Source organism: Physeter macrocephalus, chromosome 14 (genome assembly GCF_002837175.3).
Source record: "Physeter macrocephalus isolate SW-GA chromosome 14, ASM283717v5, whole genome shotgun sequence".
In the NCBI taxonomy this organism is placed as follows: Eukaryota; Metazoa; Chordata; class Mammalia; order Artiodactyla; family Physeteridae; genus Physeter; species Physeter macrocephalus.
The window spans coordinates 27,700,003-27,716,682 of record NC_041227.1 but is presented as its reverse complement, the minus strand read 5'-3'; the positions used below and the strand labels follow the sequence as shown (position 1 = coordinate 27,716,682).

At 46.3% G+C, this 16,680-nt stretch overlaps 1 protein-coding gene across 5 annotated transcripts; it reads right to left on the bottom strand.

Moving 5' to 3' along the window:
- Nucleotides 1–20: 20 nt before the first annotated feature.
- On the bottom strand, nt 21–16,168 carry LOC102979298 (inosine triphosphate pyrophosphatase). Of its 5 annotated transcripts, none has more exons than XM_055090864.1 (9): nt 16,053–16,165; nt 12,843–12,893; nt 7,289–7,346; nt 7,136–7,200; nt 6,449–6,522; nt 5,452–5,483; nt 4,777–4,892; nt 1,656–1,782; nt 21–475 (listed from the first exon to the last, which is right to left on the bottom strand). In XM_055090864.1, the coding sequence occupies exons 1-9, from the start codon at nt 16,116–16,118 to the stop codon at nt 387–389; spliced, it is 678 nt and encodes a 225-aa protein (XP_054946839.1). In that variant the 5' UTR covers nt 16,119–16,165; the 3' UTR covers nt 21–386. The 5 variants fall into 5 exon arrangements, with proteins under 5 accessions (XP_054946839.1, XP_054946840.1, XP_023972920.1 ...); XM_055090865.1 differs by having other exon boundaries at nt 1,656–1,732; nt 16,053–16,162; XM_024117152.3 differs by lacking the exon at nt 12,843–12,893 and having other exon boundaries at nt 16,053–16,164.
- Nucleotides 16,169–16,680: the final 512 nt, after the last annotated feature.

The window sequence follows — 16,680 nt, the reverse complement described above, 5'->3', positions numbered from 1 at the left end:
TTCAAAGCAAATACACCCAGTTTATTTTGGAAGCAAGTACCCTCTGGAATTTTTATTTGCTGCATTTAAAAAACATCTAAGGCTGTTTGTGTGGTTCTTCCCCAAACCCTCAACCCTGCCAAGGCCAGTTTTAACACCCAAGGTCCTTTCCGGATTCCAGGCCTGGAGGCTGTAGGAGACCACTGAATCCCTGAGGGCAAGAGGATGGTGTCCTCTGGCCAAAGTTTCTCCAAGCAGAGCCAGCTGCTCCTGACGGCTGGTAACACCCCCAGGAAGTGGTAACCCTGAAGGCAGTACTTGGACGGGTGCCTGCCTGATAGAGGCGGTTTCAGGCTAGCCCTCCCCGGATCCTCAGCCAGAGTGGTCATCACCAGCTCCAAGTGGAGTCAGGTTGCCAAAGTATTCTTGCAACTCAAGCAGGGCCTGGAAGCGATGGGAGATGGTGTTCTTCTCAGCCTTGGGCATCTCTGCATACCTAAGGGGCAACAGTAGCAGCTCAGAGAAGAGGGAGCCCAGATTCAGGGAGGGTGTGTACACCTCACCTCATCCTGGAGCCCAAAGCTCAAAGAGTCCCTAGGAAAGGGTAGTGGGGCCACCAGCTCCTGGCAACCAGAGTTAATTTTTTAAAAATCAGAGTCTTAAATTCCCCTGTAGGTAGAAACCCATATTAATGAGTGTGAAAGGATCTTAAACTGGTTCTAGTGTGTCCAAAAGTCATCAAAGGGAAGCTGGGGACAGGGAGATGAGTTGCATGTTTGATCAGCTTTGTCATCTGTTGATGGGAAGCAGTGGGGCCTGACAGAGCAAACACAGCAATCTCCTCCAATGCACTGTGGGGCAGGCAGGTGGGGCAGGGGGCAGCAGGCGAGCCTTGAACAGCCAGCCAGTGGCCTCCATCCATGGCAGGACTCCAGTGAGGTGAGAATCCCCACTCCAGCTGTCCCTTTCACATCTGTGCTGTCCAATATGGTGGCTACCAGCCACTGTGGCCATTTAAACCAATTACAACTGAATAAAAATAAATTCTGTTCCTCAGTTGCTCTAACCACATTTCAGATGCTCCGCAGCCACATGTGGCTAATGGCTACCGGATTGCACAGTGCAGATATAGAGCATTTGTGTCACCAAAGTGCTGCTTCATGTTGTCCTCAGCCCTGCGCGGCTGTTGTGAGGCCTCAGGCCACACTCCCTAAGGGGCCCCCTCCAGCTTGACAAACCCGATTCCAATAATGGCCAACATGTCCCGTGTAAATAAGCAGGGGCTAGCATGAAATACTGAGAACACCTGGCACTGTGGGGGTGTAGCATGGTGGCCAAGTGCTAACATTTTCCCAGACTAAATGGGGGTCAGATAATCATCCAACAAAGCTGACAAGCCCAGGTCAGAGCGGGGAAGCCACTGAAGCTACAAAGCTGCTCTGCGCTGAGCTGAGCCCGAGAGCCCAGGACTTCAGCTACGCCCAGCTGCCTCCCAGCTGTGGACCGGGCCACCCAGATTCCTTGCATCCACCCCAGCAGAGCTGACTTCAGCCGGAACGGCACCTCAGAGCCTGCCCCGCCTGTATCCGCGTGCCTACACCTGGGCGGGGCACTGACCCAACCCAGACCACAGCCATCCCGACCCCACACCCCTGAAAGAAACTGGGGCTCCTTACGTCTGCTCATATCCATCAGGCTGAAAGCAGGGGTCCCAGCCAAAATCCCGGCAGCCACGGGGCACCACAATCCGGCCCTGCCAGAGGAAAGGGGGACAGGCGTGCCACTGGGTGTGGAGGAGATGCACTATGTGGAGGGCAGGAGCCGGCATGAGTTTGGTTAGTTCATGAGTTTGGTTAAACCCTATTTACTCAAAATATATTATTTCAAGGGGTCCATGGGGCCAGCAAATGTTTGCTGAACACAGATGAAATGCAGAGCAGGACGGCTCGCTCCCCACAGACAGGGAGGAACCACATGCTTGATCAGCCCACCGATACCCCTGGGACCAGCCTCCCTCTCTGAAGCTTTGACAACTGTGACCTTACTGAAGAAGAGAATCAACTTTGAAAGACTGACAGAAAACATTTTCTCCTAACAGAAAATTTGAGGGCTCTGAACTTTGCAGCCAAGCCCTGTGCCTGCTACTATTACTGCATGTCTCAAAACACAATGGAGGCGCTAACAATTAAATGAAATAACAAAATAGAAATTACTTTGCACAATGTTCAACACAAAAATGAGCTCAGTAAATACTGGCTGTAATGGGCAAATTCCAAAAGGAAAATGTGACAAAGATAACCAGTGTCATGAGATGTCAGGTTACCTTGGGAGTTTAAAAAAAAAAAAAACTTATAAAATACAAGGGATGTAGTAGAGGATGGGGATTAGCCATATAAATTCCAAGTCATTCAGACCAAAGGCAAATTCTGCTTCTGCTAATGGGGAGCTGTGTGACTGAGGCCAGTTACTGAACCACTCTGAACTTCACCCATGCAACAGCTGTTTTTTGAACACCTCAGCGAAGCAGGCACCAGGAAAACAGAAAGCCTTAGCCTTGCCTTCACAGAATGGATCTCTTAAGCAAAACAAGCATTACATCAGTAAACACATTAATGATTACCAAATGCAAAGTGTCTTAGAGGCAACAAACTGGGAGCTGGGCTCAAGAATAACAAGATGGGGAGCTCAGGGAAGGCCTCAGTGAGGAGGGGACACTTTGGCCACATAAAGGACTAGGGCAAACACATTCTAGGTGGAGGACACAGCTGTGCCGAGGTCCAGAGACGGAGAAGGGCTTAGCATATGCACTGTTGAAAGGACAATGTGGCTGGGGTTTAGAAAGCACAGGGGAGAACAGAACAAGGAGAAACACGGCTACCTCAGTTAAAGTCAGGGCTGGCAGCCACAAAGTACAAACAGCAGCCCAAGCCGGAGAGACAATAGGGAATGGTCAGATGGCAGTGATCAGGCCCCATCAGCAGCATAGCTGCTAGTCAGTCATGGTGCAGGAAGTTGGGCCTGTGGTTGTTCATACTTTTGATTTTGAGAGAACATTTCTGTGAAAGTAGCAGACCACTAAAACTAACTGTTAAAAATGTAACCAGGCAATATGATCCAGCAATCCCGTTTCTGGATATATATCCAAAAGAATGAAAACAGGATCTTGAAGAGATATTTGCACACCCACGTTCACAGCAGCATTATGAGCCAAAAAGTGGAAGCCACGCAAGTGTTCATCAATGAATACAGGCAGACCTTGGAGATATTGTGGTTCAGTTCCAGACCACTGCAATTAAGCAATTACCGCAATAAAGCAAGTCACATGAATTTTTTGGTTTCCTACTGCATATAAAAGTTATGTTTACACTATATTGTAATCTATTAAGTGTGCAATAGCATTACGTCTAAAAAAATGTACATACCTTAATTTAAAAATACTTAATTGCTAAAAATGCTAACCATCATCTGACAATGCAGGATTGCCACAAACTTTCAATTTGTAAAAACATAATATCTGTGAAGCTCAATAAAATGAGGTATGCCTGTAAACGGATAAAGGAAAAAGTGGTATATATATACACAATGGAATATTATTCAGCCTTAAAAAAGGAGATCCTGTCACATGCTACAACATGGATGAAACTTGAGGACATTATGCTAAGTGAGATAAGCCAGTCACAAAAAAACAAACACTGCAGGATTCCACTTATATGATGTATCTGAGGTAGCTGAACTCTTAGCAACAGAAAGTAGAATGGTGGTTGCCAGGTGCTGGGGAGAGGAGGGGAAGGTGGAGTCGTTATTCAATGGGCATAGTTTCAATTCTGCAAGATGAGAAAGTTCTAGAGATCTGGTGCACAACAGTGTACACTATTGTATTGTACACTTAAAAATGAAGATGAGGGCTTCCCTGGTGGCGCAGTGGTTGAGAGTCTGCCTGCCGATGCAGGGGACACGGGCTCGTGCCCTGGTCCGGGAGCCCGCGCGTCCGGAGCCTGTGCTCCGCAATGGGAGAGGCCACAACAGTTAGAGGCCTGCGTACCGCAAAAAAAAAAAAAAAAAAAAGAAGATGATAATTTGTTACCTGTTTTTTCACCACAAAAATTAAAAATCTAATCAGAGAGTGTAAAGTAAAACATCTGTGGACAGTCCCTGGTGGAGCCACTGGCATAGGGCTATGTGAGCTATGGTGGGACTCTGGATTTTGTCCTGAGCTGAAAGGACAAGGCAGAGAAATGATGTGCCTGAAGGTACACTCCTGCCACGGGGAGGGGATGGATGGGCTGGGGGGTGGGGGGGAGCAGGCCAGCCCAGAGGGTGGTCTGGACCCTGTGAGAAGCAGCTGAAGCTATAGTCTGATAGGTAAGCATGGGGGGCACTGAAGGGCAGTTCTGAAAGGAATGAGTTGGGGGAAGAAGGAAGATTCTATATGAACATAAAAAGTTGGAAAGGCTGTGAGATGTTCAAGGGAAGCTGTTGCCTCAGCAGTGGGATGAGGAGATTCAAGCTTGGAGAAGTCTGGGCTATAGGTGTAGCTCTAGGAGTTGTCACCTTCAGTTTCCACATCTGCTTCTCAGGAGAGCATACACTGCAGAGCTCTGGGTATACCAGGCCACAACAGCTGTAAGCCATTGTGCGTTTCCAAACACCAGACTCAGGGGTCAAATAAGTTTCGGGATCGACAGCACTTCTAGCTGTGGTACCCAGGGGCGCGCCCTCCCCACCACAGTCCTGCAGCATCGTCGCGAGTCACAGCGCCCTCTGGCGGCACGCGGGGGAACGAGCATGGGTACGCACCGAGGTCCGGCCCCTGAAGAGGCGCACAGGCTCGCTTGGGTCCCCAGTGCTGAGCGCGAACGTGCAGAGTGCATAGGCCGACTTGTCTTGGAACCCAGCCAGGAGCTGGTGGAGACCTGCGGGCAGGTGCAGTGAGGGCTCAGCGCACTCTATGCTGCCCAGCCCCAGCCCCCTCTCCACACTCAAGGGGCCCAGGTGGCGAGGGGAGTTATACATATCACCAAATAGGCCCTGCGCTGATAACACAGGAAGTTGGGTGATGGGGATGTGGGGTTCCTTATTCTACCACTGTGGGCTTCAGGGTATGCGCTGCTGGGACCAGGAGGAGCAGCAGGGTGTCCCCCTCCCCGCCCCCCACTGAGGCAAAGACAGCAAGCAGTGGGGCCAGTCCCTCTCAGAGCCAGAATCAACTAGAGCCCCTTTGTCCCTCAAACTCAAAGCTCTCACCACCCACCCCCACCCCATCCACTCCTCCCAAATCTCAGTGCTCCCTGGCACCGGGTGTATAGGGAGAGTGTGAGCTGTAGATTATAGATGGGGAAACTGAGGTGAATGGAGACTCCATGAAGGGGATGGAACCTGAGATTCCTGATTACTAGTTGGAGCTCCTCCCCTAGAACCCACAGATTCTTAATTTCAAACAGGTCTAAAGAAAGAGAGAAATGGGGATAATACCTTCAGGCTTTAACTTCTCCAGAAACCACTTTCTGCAAGAGAAATAAAGGTGAGTCAGACACCACAAGCAGATGGATGTTATTACCACCTTGTTTCTGGGCTGCGTCCCCCAGGGATTAGAGCCCTGGGAGAGCCAAGGAGAAAAGATAAAGAATGTCTCAACTCAAAATGAAGAGAAATAATCCAATAGGAAAAAGGAAATGGAGACAAAGAGGCAATCCACAGAAGAATCGATAAACCAGTGAAGCCCTCAATCTCACTGGTAATTAGGGAAATGCAAATTAAAATTGCATGTGGTAACATTTCCCACTCCCACCATTACAAAATACTACAAAGTCATAAAACAGTGCTGGTAAGAATATGGAGCAATGCACACTATAAGTATGTAGGGGTGCTACTGCCTTGGCAAACAAATGAGCAATCCAACAGTTAAAGATACAGTTAACCCTTGAACAACAAGAATTTGAACTGCATATGTTCACTTATACATGGATATTTTTCAGTAGTAAATACTACAGTAATATACAGTTGAATCCACTGATATGGAAGGCCAACTGTAAGTTAAACGCAGGTTAACCCCCCCGAGTTGTTCAAGGGTCAACTGTATACATACCCAAGACCTAACAAATTGGGGTATTTGTACCCTAGAGATACACAAAGACCTTCTGAGGGGGTCCAGGGTACTGGAGAGCTTTAAGGAAATCCATCTGCAGAGCTCAACTTCCTTATTTCCTCTTTCCTGAAACTGCTCTGCCCACGAATGTACCTTCTCCAATGGGTGAGTGCCCCTTGCCCATCTCAACTTACACATCACATTCTCACACTTTACAAAAGAAAGGTATGCCTCTTCCCCATCCCTAATCCTCCCTCAAGGCAATGTGACATACTGGTGTTGATGCCAAGACAGTAAATGACCCACAGTATCAAGTAACCAATCATTTCAAAGTTCAAGTGGTTTTGTGGCCAGGGCACTGCAAAAGGGTGGGGGAGCACTCACATGTAGGGGCCAGGGAGGCCCCCAAGGGCGTTGAAGCACAGACAGGTGTCCTCCACCAGTACAGGGCCCTGCACCTGAAGCACAAGGACATGCAGCCCTGAGACCCGCGCCCAGCAGCAGGCCCCATCTCCACCCTGAATTCCCCGGCCACCCAGGCCAGTGCCACACCCACAGCTGCTAGGATGTGCAACAACAGCAGCAGATAGAGGTCCATCTGCTCTGCGTAACAGCCGTTGACTAATCTCTTATCTTCATTTTAAAGGTAGGGACATCAAAGCCTCGGCAGGTTGTAAAGTTTGCTCCAGGTACAGTGACAGGAGAACTGGGATTCATACTCAAGCAGCCTGACTGTTTACAAAGCACTCCTTCTCAGTTCCACAGAGATGTGTGAGTGCAGGGTGGATGTATGTGGGGAGAATGTAGGGGTGGAATGCATGCACCTGAGAATTGGGAAGAGTGAATTATGTGTGTATGTGGTCATCTGGGGGATACTATGCAGTCAAGGCTGAGAAAGGAAGGCAGTATTCCACGGCCAACATTAACTGACTCCAGCCTAGCTAAGCCTGGAAAGGTCCTTCAAGTCATTATAAACTTTGCCCACCATATTCTCTACCCATCCCCAGCAGGCACAGACCCCAGGAGCCACCAGGACAAGAGGCGCAAGTACAGGATGTGTGGAGCAAGCACCTGGCGAGCTGCCTCCTGACACTTCCGAATGGAAATCTCATCAGGCTCTCCTTGGTACTCTGGCACTTATCAGAGAAACAGACACACAGTCAGGTCACAGAGAAAGAGAGAAATTGAATCATCTTTTAAAAATAGAACTAAACAGAGACATACGGTCAATCTTCTGTGCCACCAAAGTGCATGGAAACTTATCTCCTAGAATCTGAATGACCTGTTCCAAAATGAAAGAACATTTATCACCATTTGTTTTATTCCCCATTACTACACAAGCTGTCACCCACCTTTCTCATCAGGTAACTCTCCTGTCAGTCCCCTAAAGCTCACCAAGTCAGGCCCACGAGCCTCACCCCAGCCTTCAGGGTCCCACCCCAGCAGCTCAGCTCCCCCATCTCCTCACTCTCCGATCCCTCCCTCCTACTTCAGGTCTCTGTTCATGCTAACCACCTACCTAGAACACCCTCTTCCCTTCTCAGTGCTCCCACAACCTATCCTTTGGGCCAGGAATTTTCTATCAGGGGTTACCCAGAATTCAGGAGGTCTGTGAACTTGGATTAGAAAAAAAAAAACGCTTTATTTTCACTAACCCCTACCTGAAATTTAGCATCCCTTTCAACAGTGAATATAGAAAACAAACACATCTCCTGTGATATTTAAACCTATTAAAATCACAGATGTTTTCATATCCCATTACAGTTGTAGCAGATATCTCAAAATATCATTTACAAGGGGCAGAGTCAAGATGGCGGCGTGGGAAGACGCAGAGTTCGTGTCTCCCTACAACTAGGGTGCCTGCCAGATGCTGGTGGGGGACCTTGACACCCAAGGAGACAGGAAGAACCCCCAAGTGAACAGCTCCTGCGATGGGAGCTCTGAGTCTGAACCACTGGACTAACAAGAGGACCTCAGACCCCAGGGAATATTCATTGGAGTGAGGTCTCCCGGAGGTCCTCATCTCAGCACCAAAACCCAGCTCTACCCAACAGCCTACAAACTCCAGTGTTGGAAGCCTCAGGCCAAACAACCAGTTAACACAACCAGTGGGAACACAATCCCACCCATCAGAAAAAATGAGAGGGTAAAAAAGTATGTCACAGATGAAGGAGCATGGTAAAAACCTATAAGACCAAATAAATGAAGAGGAAATAGGCAATCTACCTGAAAAAGAATTCAGAGTAATGGTAATAAAGACGATCCAGAATCTCGGAAGTAGAATGGAGGCACAGACTGAGAAAATACAAGAAATGTTTAACAAAGTTCTAGAAGAACTGAAGGACAAACAGAGATGAAAACACAATAACTGAAATGAAAAATACACTAGAAGGAATCAATAATAGGATAACTGAGGCAGAAGAACAAATATAAGTGAGCTGGAAGACAGAATGCTGGAAATAACTGCTAAGGAGCAGAATAAAGAAAAAAGAATGAAAAGAATCGAAGGCAATCTCAGAGACCTCTGGGACAATACTAAACACACCAACATTCGAATTATAGGGGTCCCAAATAAGAAGAGGAAAAGAAAGGGTCTGAGAAAATATTTGAAGAGATTATAGTGGAAAACTTCCCTAACATGGGAAAGGAAATAGCCACCCAAGTCCAGGAAGCGCAAAGAGTCCCATACAGGATAAACCCTAGGAGAAACACACCAAGACACATATTAATCAAACTAACAAAAATTAAATTCAAAGAAAAAATATTAAAATATTTTTTTAAAATATTAAAAGCAGCAAGCAGCAAAAAATAACATACAAAGGAATCCCCATAACATTATCAACTGATTTTTCAGCAGAAACTCTGCAGGCCAGAAGGGAGTGGCAGGATATACTTAAAATGATGAAAGAGAAAAAACTACAACCAAGATTACTCTACCCAGCAAGAATCTCATTCAGAGTCAACAGAGAAATCAAAAGCTTTTCAGACAATCATACTGAGCCCGTGTGCCACAACTACTGAAGCCTGCATGCCTAGAGCCTGTGTTCTACAACAAGAGAAGCCACCTCAATGAGAAGCCTGCACACCGCAACGAAGAGTAACCCCTGCTTGCTGCAACTAGAGAAAGCCCATGCACAGCAACGAAGACCCAACACAGCCAAAAATAAATAAATAAAATAAATAAATTTAATATATATGCTGTCTACAAGAGACCCACTTCAGACTTAGGGACACATACAGACTAAAAGTGAAGGGATGGGAAAATATATTCCCTGCAAATGGAAATCAAAAGAATGTTGGAGTAGCAATACTCATATCAGATAAAATAGACTTTAGGGCTTCCCTGGTGGTGCAGCGGTTAAGAATCTGCCTGCCAATGCAGGGGACACAGGTTCTTGGGTCACAAATCAAGCCTCGGAAAATTTAAGAAAACTGAAATCGTATCAAGCATCTTTTCTGACCACACTGCTATGTGGAAATCAATTACAGGAAAAAAAAAACTGTAAAAAACACAAATATATGGAGGCTAAACAGTGCATTACTAAGTAACCAAGAGATCACTAGAGAAATCAAAGAAATAAAAGATGGGCTTCCCTGGTGGCACAGTGGTTGAGTCTGCCTGCCGATGCAGGGGACACGGCTTTCTGCCCCAGTCCGGGAAGATCCCACATGCCGCGGAGCGGCTGGGCCCGTGAGCCATGGCCACTGTGCCTGCACGTCTGGAGCCTGTGCTCTGCAACGGGAGAGGCCACAACAGTGAGAGGCCCACGTACTGCAAACTGCTTGCTGCAACTAGAGAAAGCCCATGCACAGCAACGAAGACCCAACACAGCCAAAAATAAATAAATAAAATAAATAAATTTATTTTAAAAAACAGACTTTAAAATAAAGACTGTTACAAGAGATAAGGAAGGACAGTACATAATGATCAAGGGATCAATCCAAGAAGAAGATATAACAATTATAATCATTTATGCACCCAACATAGGAGCACCTCAATACATAAGACAAATGCTAACAACCATGAAAGGGAAAATCGACAGTAACACAATAATAGTAGGGGACTTTAACACCTCACTTACCCCAATGGACAGATCATCCAAACAGAAAATAAATAAGAAAACATAAGCTTTAGATGACACAATAGACCAGACAGATTTAATTGATATTTATAGAACATTCCACCCAAAAGTGGCACAGTACACTTCCTTCTCAAGTGCACACGGAACATTCTCCAAGACAGATCACATCTTGGGTCACAAATCAAGCCTCGGAAAATTTAAGAAAACTGAAATCGTATCAAGCATCTTTTCTGACCACACTGCTATGTGGAAATCAATTACAGGAAAAAAAAAACTGTAAAAAACTGCCCCGGTCCGGGAAGATCCCACATGCTGCGGAGTGGCTGGGCCCATGAGCCATGGCCGCTGAGCCTGTGCGTCCGGACCCTGTGCTCCGCAACGGAAGAGGCCGCAACAGTGAGAGGCCCGTGTACCGAAAAAAAAAAAAAAAAAAAAAATCAATAAAACTAAAAGTTGGTTCTTTGAAAAGATAAACAAAATTGATAAACCCTTAGCCAGACTCATCAAGAAAAAAAGGGAGAGGATGCAAATCAATAAAATTAGAAATGAAAAAGGAGAAATCACAACTGACACTGCAGAAATACAAAGGATTATAAGGGACTACTACAGACAACTATATGCCAATAAAATGGACAACCATGAGGAAATGGACAAATTCTTGGAAATGTACAATTTTCCAAGACTGAGCCAGGAAGAATTAGAAAATATAAACAGACCTATCACAAGTAATGAAATTGAAACTGTAATTTAAAATCTTCCAACAGGACTTCCCTGGTGGCACAGTGGTTAAAAATCTGCCTGCCAATGCAGGGGACACAGGTTCGATCCCTGGTCCAAGAAGACCCCATATGCCACAGAGCAACTAACCCCATGTGCTGCACCTACTGAGCCTGTGCTCTAGAGCCCACGAGCCACAACTACTGAGCCCATGTGCCGCAACTACTGAAGCCCACCTGCCGAGAGCCCATGATCCACAAAAAGGGAAACCACCACAATGAGAAGCCTGTGCACCACAACGAAGAGTAGCTCCATCTTGCCGCAACCAGAGAAAGCCCACGCGCAGCAACGAAGACCCAACGCAGCCAAATGTAAATAAATAAAAATAAATAAATTTATATTAAAAAAAAAATCTTCCAACAAACAAAAGTCCAGGACCAGATGGCTTCACAGGTAAATTCTATCAAACATTTAGAAAAGAGCTAACACCGATCCTCCTCAAACTCTTCCAAAACACTGCAGAGGGAGGAATGCTCCCAAATTCGTTCTATGAAGCCACCATCACCCTGATACCAAAACCAGAAAAAGATATCACAAAAAAAGAAAATTATAGTCCAATATAACTGATGAACATAGAGGCAAAAATCCTGAACAAAATACTAGCAAACAGAATCCAACAACATATTAAAAGGATCATACATCAGATGCAAGGATTCTTCAACGTATGCAAATCAATGTGATACACCATATTAACAAATTAAGGAATAAAAACCATGTGATCATCTCAACAGATGCAGAAAAAGGTTTTGAAAAAATTCAACACCCTTTTCCGATAAAAACTCTCCAGAAAATGGGCATAGAGGGAACCTACCTCAACATAATAAAGGTCATGTATGACAAACCCACAGCAAACATACTCAATGGTGAAAAACTGAAAGCATTTCCTCTAAGATCAGGAACAAGACAAGGATGTCCTCTCTCGCCACTCTTATTCAACATAGTTTTCGAAGTCCTAGCTATGGCAATCAGAGAAGAAAAAGAAATAAAAGGTATACAAATTGGAAAAGAAGTAAAACTGTCACTGTTTGCAGATGACATGATACTATACATAGAAAATCCTAAAGATGCCACCAGAAAACTACTAGAACTAATCAACGAATTTGGTAAGGCTGCAGGATACAAAGTTAATGCACAGAAATCTCTGGCATTCCTATACTAACAACGAAAAGTCAGAAAGAGAAATTAAGGAAACAATCCCATTTACCATTGCAACAAAAAGAATAAAATACCTAGGAATAAGCCTATCTAAGGGGCTTCCCTGGTGGCGCAGTGGTTGAGAGTCCGCCTGCCAATGCAGGGGACACGGGTTCGTCTCCCGGTCTGGGAAGATCCCACATGCCGCGGAGCGGCTGGGCCCATGAGCCATGGCCGCTGAGCCTGTGCGTCCAGAGCCTGTGCTCTGCAACGGGAGAGGCCACAACAGTGAGAGGCCTGCGTACTGCAAAAGAAAAAAAAAAAACACCTATCTAAGGAGGCGAAAGACTTATACTCGGAAAACTATAAAATACTGATGAAAGAAATCAAAGATGACATAAACAGATGGAGACATACACCATGTTCTTGGACTGGAAGAATCAATATTATGAAAATGACTATACTACCCAAAGCAATCTACAGATTCAATGCAATCCCTATCAAACTACCAATGGCATTCTTCACAGAATTAGAACAAAAAATTTTACAATTTGTATGGAAATACAAAAGATCCCGAATAGTCAAAGCAATACTGAGATAGAAAAACAGAGCTGGAGGAATCAGGCTCCCTGACTTCAAACTATACTACAAAGCTACAGTAAATCAAGACATTATGGTACTGGCACAAAAACAGAAATATAGATCAAGGTACAGGATAGAAAGCCCAGAGATAAACCCATGCACATATGGTCACCTAATTTACAACAAAGGAGGCAAGAACATACCATGGAGAAAAGACAGCCTCTTCTGTAAGTGGTGCTGGAAAAACTGGACAGCTACATGTAAAAGAATGAAATTAGAACACCACACACAAAAATAAACTCCAAATGTATTAAAGACCTAAATGTAAAACCAGACACTATAAAACTCTTAGAGGAAATCATAGGAAAAACACTCTGACATAAACCACAGCACGATGTTTTTTGACCCACCTCTTAGAGTAATGAAAATAAAAACAAAAATAAACAAATGGGACCTAGTTAAACTTAAAAGCTTTTGCACAGCAAAGGAAACCATAAACAAGACGAAAAGACAACCCTCAGAATGGGATAAAATATTTGCGAATCACATATCTGATGAGATTAATATCCAAAACATACAAAGAACTCATATAATTCAACATCAAAAAAACAAACAACCTGATTAAAAAATGGGCACAGGACCTGAATAGACATTCTTCCAAAGAAGACATACAAATGGCCAACAGGCACATGAAAAGATGCTCAGCACCACTAATCATCAGGGAAATACAAAGCAAAACCACAATGAGATATTACCTCACACCTGTCAGAATGGCTATCATCAAAAAGAAAACAAATAACAAGTGATGGCAAGGATGTGGAGAAAAGGATGTGCACTTTTGGTGGGAATATTAATTGGTGCAGCCACTATGGAAACGGTATGGAGATTCCTCAAAAAATTAAAAATTGAACCACCATGTGATCTAGCAATTCCACTTCTGGGTATTTTTTTCAAAGAAAACAAAAATATCAATTCAAAAAGATACGTATCCCTACGTTCATTGCAGCATTATTTACAGTAGCCAAGATACGGCAGTGACCAAAGCATCCATTAATAGATGAATGCATACAGAAATTATGGTATATGTATACAATGGAATACTACTCAACCATAAAAAAGAATGAAATCTTGCTATTTGCGGCAACATGGATTGCTTCCCTGGTGGCGCAGTGGCTGAGAGTCCACCTGCCGATGCAGGGGACACGGGTTCGTGCCCCGGTCTGAGAAGATCCCACATGCCGCGGAGCGGCTAGGCCCGTAAGCCATGGCCACTGAGCCTGCACGTCCGGAGCCTGTGCTCCGCAACGGGAGAGGCCACAACAGTGAGAGGCCCACGTACTGAAAAAAAAAAAGAGAGAGACATGCACCACAATCTTCATTGCAGCACTATTTACAATAGGCAGGACATGGAAGCAAACTAAATGTCCATTGACAGATGAATGGATAAAGAAGATGTGGCACATATATACAATGGAATATTACTCAGCCATAAAAAGAAACGAAATAGTTATTTGTAGTGAGGTGGATGGACCTGTAGTCTGTCATACAGAGTGAAGTAAAGAAAAAAAGTAAAGAAAGAGAAAAACAAATACTGTATGCTAACACATATATATGGAATCTAAAAAAAAAATGATACTGATGAACCTAGTGGCAGGGCAGGAATAAAGACTCAGACATACAGAATGGACTTGAGGACATGACAGCGGGGGAGGGGGAAGCTGGGGCGAAGTGACAGAAGCATCGACATATACACACTACCAAATGTAAAATAGCTAGTGGTAAGCAGCGGCATAGCACAGGGAGATCAGCTCGGTATGCATTAATAAAGCATATGTAACTGGATCACAAATATTTATAATATTTTGAGAATTGTAAATAAATAGAATTGATTTCCTTTGTAATCCTATGTATTTTATTTTGTACATTTAAAAATATTTTCCTGAGAAAGGGTCCAGAGGCTTCATCACTCTGCCAATGGGATACCATGAGATGAAGAGTTAAAACTCCCAATTTTAGGCCAACTTCAAGTCCATTTTCTCCAGTGAGCCTCCTCTGGCCACTCCAGCATCTTTTTTTTTTTTCTCCTTTTTTTGGGGGGCCGTGCCACATGGCTTACAGAATCTTAGTTTCCCGACCAGGGATCGAATCCTAACCACTGGACTTCCAGGGAATTCCCTCCCTCTTCTTTAAATGTGGGAGGGCCACATTCTCAACCAGAGAGAGGTAGAGATGGCCTTGGGAGCTGGCACCCACCATCTTGCATGGGGCTCTGTTCAGTGTGGCACCGCCTGTCTGCTTGTCTGGTCTGGCCTCAAGATCCCAAACCTTTTATCAGCACAGGGCTCTGACTTCTGAGGCCACCCTGTAACAGCACGCAAGTGTCATTGGTTCCTATGCTGTAGACAATGACCCTAATGACTGCACCCCATTGGTCTGCCTCAGACATCTAGCGGGTGTCATCCTGATTCCCCACACATGACCCACCTCCTTGACCATGGCTGACTAAGTAAGGGCAAACCTTTGATCCAAGCAAGGCCAATCAGAGCTGATGTCTGGTAGAAGCCTTACTGCCTCCTCCATCAGAAGGGAAAAATGCAGAAAGACCTCAAAAGGAAAAGGGATGTGCATCCAGAGAGAACTAGAAGGACAAATAAACCCCTCGATAGGGACTCCTGAGAAAGACTCCTCAAGCCCTGTGGGAGAGCATACCATTGTATTCCCACGATTGTCACCTGGTTGTTTACATGAGCTCCCTGTGTCTACTATTTGCAGCCAAATCGGTTCCATCAACCCCCAGAATTCTCAGAGCTGACCACAAAGTCCCTGTAGGCAGGAACTTTGGATCCACTGCCTCCTTCACTCCTCCTCTCCATTGCGCTGTGAAGCAGACAACTGCATAATGGCCATTTCACAGATGGCGGAAAGAGGACCACATTTCCGGACCGTGGTGTGGTGTGGAACTCAGTTTGGATGCCTCGCCCCACACCCTGTCCGGCCCCTGCCAACCCCAGGCCAGCAGCGGGGTCTGGATCAGCTCCAGAGAAGTGTCAGGGTCCCGGTTTGGGACCTAGCTTAAGAGATGACCTTTGGGAAAAGTGTTAAGGACCCCACCACTCCTTCAGCTCCCGATGCCCCTAAGCTCACAAGCCCTGTGCCCGGATTTGTCAAGGCCCTCATTCTATAGAGTCCAACCCCGGGTCACCCCCACTCCGCACACGTGCCGGTCCACTCCGCGCGGCCCATCCCCTTCCCGATCCAACCCATCCCTCCGGGTCGGACTCTGTTCCCCCTCTGCTCTTCCACCCGCGTGCTTCTCTCCGCCTGGAAGCCACTTCTCCGCCTTCTCCCCAGCCAACCTTGCCACACGCTACCCCCCAACCGCCTCCTGGTCGGCTTGCCACCCCTCCCGTCACCTCCTCCAGCTTCTTGGCGTTCCCCGTGACAAACACGATCTTCTTCCCGGACAAGGAGGCCGCCATTGTGAGCCACGAGTACCTGGCAGGCTCACCGGAAGCCCCTCTACTTCCGCCTGGTAGCGGAAGGGGGTGGCCCGGTTTCCGGCCTGGGGTCCCAGGAAGGCCGGCTGTGGATTTTGTTGCGTGCTCCGCGCTGCGATGGCGGCGGCAGCTGCAGTCTGGGCACCTTAGGGGCGGGAAGGCTGCGCTGGACGCCCAGAATCCTTGCTCAGATCCCCGGGAGCACAGCGCCCTTTTCCGTTTGAGCAGCCTGGGGCCCCGGGCGCTAGAAGGGAGGAGAAGGGCTCGGCCCCCCTGCGTCGGATTTGCTGGGGTCTTCCCAACGCTGGAGGTTGTGTAAGCCGAGACCAGTCCCTCCCGCAAAGAGACGCTCTCCTCAAGGTCAGAAGAGACCGTTCCAGCCACCTGTCCCACCCCTGCTTTCGCCCCTTTCTGGAGCAGGGACACCGAGGAAGCAAAGAAGCCCAGCGTACCTACCTCGAGGCTGGTGATGAACAGAGCCTAGGCTCTAGACGATTCGCCTTAACCGCGGGCACTCTAAAGCTGTCTCTGGAAACTGTTTCCT

What these genes read in the sequence shown, in the direction of transcription:
- LOC102979298 (XM_055090864.1), bottom strand. Translation starts at nt 16,118, where the DNA reads ATGGCGGCCTCCTTGTCCGGGAAGAAGATCGTGTTTGTCACGGGGAAC. An exon ending in GAGGCTGTCTTTTCTCCATG is followed by an intron (nt 7,347 to 12,842) that starts GTATGTTCTTGC and finishes ATTTTGGAACAG; the next exon opens with GTCATTCAGATTCTAGGAGA. An exon ending in TCTTCAGGGGCCGGACCTCG is followed by an intron (nt 1,783 to 4,776) that starts GTGCGTACCCAT and finishes CCCTCCACATAG; the next exon opens with TGCATCTCCTCCACACCCAG.